Source organism: Xiphophorus maculatus, chromosome 13 (assembly GCF_002775205.1).
Source record: "Xiphophorus maculatus strain JP 163 A chromosome 13, X_maculatus-5.0-male, whole genome shotgun sequence".
Lineage (NCBI taxonomy): Eukaryota > Metazoa > Chordata > Actinopteri > Cyprinodontiformes > Poeciliidae > Xiphophorus > Xiphophorus maculatus.
This window is the reverse complement of record NC_036455.1, coordinates 2,154,269-2,160,268: the sequence shown is the minus strand read 5'-3', so window position 1 is coordinate 2,160,268 and position 6,000 is coordinate 2,154,269. Positions and strand designations below refer to the sequence as shown.

General features: G+C 41.5%; 1 protein-coding gene across 8 annotated transcripts in view; it reads left to right on the top strand.

Moving 5' to 3' along the window:
* Positions 1–345: 345 nt before the first annotated feature.
* LOC102226981 (CUB and sushi domain-containing protein 3) overlaps positions 346–6,000 on the top strand; it is a 392,616-nt gene continuing 386,961 nt past the window's right edge. For 7 of the 8 annotated variants that reach the window (XM_023345235.1, XM_023345233.1, XM_023345234.1 and 4 more), the window contains exon 1: positions 346–1,500. In XM_023345235.1, coding sequence (XP_023201003.1) covers positions 1,251–1,500 — 250 coding nt within the window. In that variant the 5' untranslated portion in view covers positions 346–1,250. The remainder of the gene's footprint in view (positions 1,501–6,000) is intronic. The other variant, XM_023345230.1, reaches the window with a different exon arrangement.

Here is a 6,000-nt window from a genome sequence, read left to right as displayed (position 1 = left end):
ATTGATCCGATTGACGCGACTGACCTTTGCCTGTGTGTGTTTTAAAAAAAAACTAATTTAGTCAGATTTGCACTGAAGAGAGCTCCGACATGCACTGCGTTTCATAAAAATTTAGTTCCAGCTGCAAATCTTAACACTTGTCATACCTTGATGTTAGGATGTTATTACAAAAACCCCGCAGTCCATTCACATAAATAAATGTCATCAGCAAAAGTTAATTTTCAAACTGATGCCTCCGACCAATAGACCACGTGAATTTGTGTGGGAGCGGGGAGCTTACAGTATGAGGAGCTCTTGAAGGCAACATCTCTGCACAGCGCCGGGCAGAGGGAAGAGACGCACCAAGCTGCTTCACCGGGAGAGAAGAGCGATCCGAGCAGAGAAAAGGATGCGTCTCTCCTCTGATTTCTAACAAGAACTTGGATTTTTGACAAATAATTTGACTGATTTTTCTCTGCAGAGAGAACTACACAGGGACTGTTTCGACGCAAAGAGCAAGCCAATGAATTTTGTCTTGTCTGGTAAGGATATACGAAAAGGAGAGACTTGTGATGATGCTTATTTGACAAGAAGTCAGTGGAATAAGGGAGTCGTGAGAATAACGAATTTCTCTTCTTTCAGGGGGAGAAGATAGACTTTTTTTCCGCTACAGTTTGAGAGGAGAGAAAAGGGAGGAGAAAAAAAAAAGAAAAGCAGAAGGGCTCACAGACGCATGAGACAAGAGACGGAGGAGGTAGAAGAGGATTAACCGATCAGGAAAGAAATAAAGAACAAGCATCTCTATTGATTTGTGACACATTGTAGTGGCAAACGATTCAGAGAAGCACCGAGGGGATATTTTGTTTGACTTCTTTTTCATAGAGGAACGGACACTGCAAAACGACACAGATGATCGTTTTCATGATGAAGATCGGACACTGGCTGTGGAAAGTGTGGATTTGAAGCTCCCCGTTACTTTTTTGTGTTGAAATGGAACTGAAGGGAGCACATACATACTGACGATAGCCACCGAGAGCGCAGGTTGGAGAGACAACCTGTGCGCCCGTCCCTCCTGCCCGCTCTGCGTCTCTGCTGCCCCCCTCTCTCTCTCTCTCTCTGTGGATGTTCACTGAATTCATTTTTCGGATGTGAGGGATTTATCTAGTCTATGTTAGAAGGAGGAGGCAAAGAAAAACGCTTCTCTCTCTCGCTCTCCCTTTCACTCCCCCCGCTCTCTCTGTCCCCCCTCCGTTTTCTGGATGTGAAGCAGCATGCGGCCCGGTGAGAGCTTAGAGGGCTCGCGCTCGGCTCGCGGAAGATGTATTGATGCAAATAATCTCGCTAATAGCGTCACGGAACGCTGTCTTGCTCTCCCCTCGTCGAGGAGGAGGATGATGATGAAGAAGAGGGTGACGACGAAGAAGAGAGGGATGAACGGGAGGATGACGGACGGAGGAATGAAGGCGATGCGCTATTTTCTCTGGACTCTTGTGCTGTGCTCGCTCTCCTCTCGCGCGCAAGGTAAGGAGGAAGAGGATGCGACACCCCCACAAACACACGCGCTCACATGTATGTGCGCGTGCTCGGCTCACGCGGTGACATGAACCTCCTCTTTCACTTGCACATTCATACTTTTTTTTTCTTGGGAGAGAAAGGTGCTTCTTCTTCTTCTGCCTCTTTATCCCCGCGCGCGCCTGTGTGTGATTGTGTGTGTGAGGGTGTCTGCATGCGCGCGGGGATGTCTGCGAGGTGTCGCGTGAATGTGTGTGTGGTGTGATGCGGGGAATCAGAAAGTGGCTCACAGGGAGGATGAGAAAAAGCGGCAACAGCCTCTTCCTCTCCTCCCCCCTTTCCTCGTTTTCTCCTGTTTCTCCCCTCTCTCTTCCTCTCTTTATCTCTCTCTCTCTCTCTTTCTCTCTCCTTCCTCCCTCAATCCTTCTCTTCAATACAGCCATTGAGCCGGTAGCCAATAAATATTCTTGCGGTAGCTCTTGGGCTGTGGCAGCGAACGTGAGTTGCTTATACCAAAGTGTGTGCGGGAGTTTTTGCCTCTGTGTGTGTGTTGGGGGTGTGTGAACGTGAGTTGTATATAGTGATGAGGCCTAAGCCTTACACAGCATTTTATTCCTAAATGTCCATCAACAAATCTCTTTTTAGTCTTTATGTAGTCACTATATTAGTCTTATCTCTGACTTCCATTTCCCTCACTTTATGTCCTTCAATTGAGCATTATGTATGAACTTGAGTATTTAAATATTCAGTTATGCTCACTCTATTTTGTTCTTGCCTTCTGGCTCACAGGTGTAGTTTATCTTTCACTTTTTCAAAAATTTCATTTGAGTAGCCATTTCTCATTGGTCGCTTCAGGAATCCTGTAGGGCCGTCTAGCTGGTTTGAAGTCATTTTAATGTGATTATAAAAACATTTTCTCACACTGAATGGGGCATAGAGCAATGTGGTAGCTGCCCCTCCCCCACTTGTTTATGTGATCTGCTGATCAACTGATGTAAAAAAAAAAAAAGTATGCTAGCTAATCTGGAGAAACTTTGTGTTGGGATTTTTTTTCAATGTAATCGTAAAGACTATGGCACAATAAGAAAAAAATGGGAAATGTGTTTACAAAAATAAAATAATTTTAAGAGTCTGCAACCTTTGTAAACTCATGAAAATTTCGAACTTCTTGTGTTTAAATCTGATGATCTTCACTTCAAATGTCAGTACATGTTTCTCATTGTATAAAAGTCAAAATCATGGTACAAAAAGCTAAAAACAGTGTCATCTGCTATGCACTGCCAGTCAGCTGGCAGAAAAAATGTGTTTCAAAATCCAAAGTTTAGTGAATTGTTAGTTTAGTAGCTGTGGGAAAAGTATTCCCTTTTTTCTATTTAAATGGAGGCAGAGCATGCTTTAACATGCCATAAACCATCTATTTCGAACATATGCCATCATTTAAGGAATGAGTGAAAATATCTCAACTGAATGTTTTCCTTGTATTGTCCAGCCATGATCCGTTGAAGCTCTGAGGGTGATCCAAGATGTTTGGCGATTAATTCAGGCCATTGCCGTTGTTCTAAATTGAAGTTGTCATGGTAGAAAAGAGAGTGTTCACTTTTATTAAAAAATTTGATTCACATTATTTTTTGATTGCTTTGACTGAGAAGAACTGGCAAAAAAAAAACCCAGTGTGTCCTACATAGCCTTTCTGGACTTTGATTGGGTCTAAATAAGGAATTTGACTAGATTTCCGACGAGCTGACCTGGCATATTCTCAGGTCTAAAAGCATCCCAGAAATGTATGCTCATTTTCCTCAAGGCTTCAGTCATGATTCATCAAGAAATTGTGACCTGTCGGAATTTAACTTCCCTATTTCCATTTAGATTGGCGATCACCAGGTGGTAGACATCAACACAAACAAGAATATGCCTGACTAGGGATGGACATCCCCGTTTTGAGCAAAAAGAAAAGTAACAGGCAGAATGGGCTGATCAGAAACATGAAATATGGATCGTTGGCTCCAGACCACCTGAGTTGGTGACCAAGGTCTTATTAAAGTCCTTGGTCTTGGTCTTATTGATATATAATAAGCTCTTCTTTAGTTAAAGAAAACTAGATTTCTGATTTCTAAAGAAAAGCAGCCAATTGCTTAGGTTATGTGTTTGAAAATACATAACTTGACTTAATTTAACAGGAATTAGACACTTCTCACGTTTGTGGTATCATACATTAGGTAACCACAGTGACCTGTTTCATGGGGGTGAGTTGACCCACAGAGAACATTCAGGACTTGGGGGATCAGACTGCTCTGCATATTAAATAATAATGCTACAATAATAAGGAACACTATGCGCACTTAGGAATAGCCGCAAAGTGTTCCTGACCAAATGTCCATATGTGATGAGTTGGAAGTGAGAGGAAGATGAGCAAACACACACATCAGATCTGAGCAAAGCACATGCATGCACACATCAGTGTGTCAGTTGACTTTTGTGGATGGAGAGCAACCAACCAAGCTGTCACTGTGGAATCTGCAGAGGAAGATGAAGTGAAGAAACGTAACAAAAGGTAGTGTAGAGACTCCATTTCTAAGTTAAGATTTCGCTACGAGAGGAAGGTTTTATGAATGTTAGGATTTCGGAAAACTGAGTGAAAATGGAAGAAGAAAGGGAAGTGTGGACGGCTATTGAGAACCATTTGTCACTGTAAAGTCTGTATGATCCTCCAGTGCAGGGAGACTGTGTGTAGGCTGACAGTGCAAAAAATACTATAGATTTCTAGAATGATTAAAGAAAGCAAGACAGGGAATGGCCACGGGAGACATATGCCTGTATTCCATCACGTAATGGCAGACTACTATATGGCTGTAAAAAGCCTTTTTCTTGGCGTTTCAAGAAGTTCTAGTTTTGTCAATTTATTTGGCAGATCTTGATGTGTGTTGGTATGAAATGTCTCATTTTAAATATTTTATGGCATAATCCTAACATTAATCACATTGTCTGTGTAGTCCAGAATATACAATATTGTATATTCTTTAGGAAAGTTTTCAATTAAAATAGCCCGTTGAAATAAGCAAGTGAATGAACCCTTGTTGAAAAGTATATAGAAACTTCAGGGCACGGTGACATTTTAGAAACGAAAGCTTTAAAACACAGCAGGAAGATTAAAACCAGAAACGAGCCAAAAGCACTGCTCCGTTTTGGCTCTGGCTGGCATATTAGTTTGCTCTACCTGCCTATTGGCAGGTAACCAATCACAGTATGAACCTTCATTTCTATTGTAAAAAAGCAATCTGGACTGTAAAGCAATGAGCAAGGTGTAATGGATTTACATGCTGCTGTAGCCTGTGGACAAAAGTCCTTAATTTCATAACTTGCTTAACACATTTGACAGAAACACTTGGTACCATTTTCAAAGTCGGTGCACCTTTGTCATGATTCGGAGTTTTAATTAGGAAGTCTTTGTTCATCTGTCTTTGTGCTGTAAAGTGAATCCAACGTAATTCTTGGGGAGAGATGATGAAATGTTTCAAAAACCTTTTGCTATTGACCCTTTTTGTCTTGTTAGGCAAAATGCTACCCTTAATTATAAAACTGGTTTAACTTCATGCCTTAAACAATTCTTTATCTCAAGCTCTGAAAGACTGCTGTACTGTATTTCAGTCCCATTCTTTGTCACCTGTCCTGCTTTCCTTTTTCTTTTTTTTCAGCAATTCTTTTCCGCTCTCACTGCACCTTTTCCACCCCCACTATGCTCCTTTCTTCTGTCAGATTTGTCCTGTAGCTCCAGAGACTTAATTTACTCACCAAACATACCAAGTCACATGTGCACAGTGACACTAGAGGGGTAAAACATGCATTACTTATTTCCTACAGTCTTCTCAATTCAAATGTATTCTGCTCGTGTTTAAGCTGTCAGATTTGAGATGAGAGCTGCGTTCTACCTCTCAACCTGTAGCTTTGCAGTAGATTTGTGTTTCAACACCATCTGTGAGATGCAATCTGATCAGAGTTTCACAGACGGTATATGAATCGTAACAGCCATTTTATCAGAAGATAGGGGTGATCATTCCTGTGTAATTATTAATAGAATCAACAGGTCTTCAGTTGTTCTTTTGTTTGTTTGTTTGTTTTGTCTGTGTCGCCCATCTAGAGGGGCTTGCATGACTAGCAGACCCACCACACTGTTTGTGCAGAAGCAAAAACAAAGGACTACCAGGTAATCTACATGTTGTCATCAGCAGAGTAACCGACAGTCACCACTTCTCCTTGAGGCTAGACACCCACATGTAAACTGAATTAAACCAGAAAGATAAAAATATCTCACTCAATTTACATTGACAATCCATAGAAATGCAGTGCTGTGTTCCTACAACATGTCTAAATGGAAATTTATCAGTTATTCTCCTTGTAGCTTCTGCTAATTCAATGCTAGTCAAATTTTGCATCCAGGTACTGAATATCAGAGCTTGATTGCAGTTGTGGACAGCTCTGGTCCTGATTATAAAGCCTTGATTGATGATATTC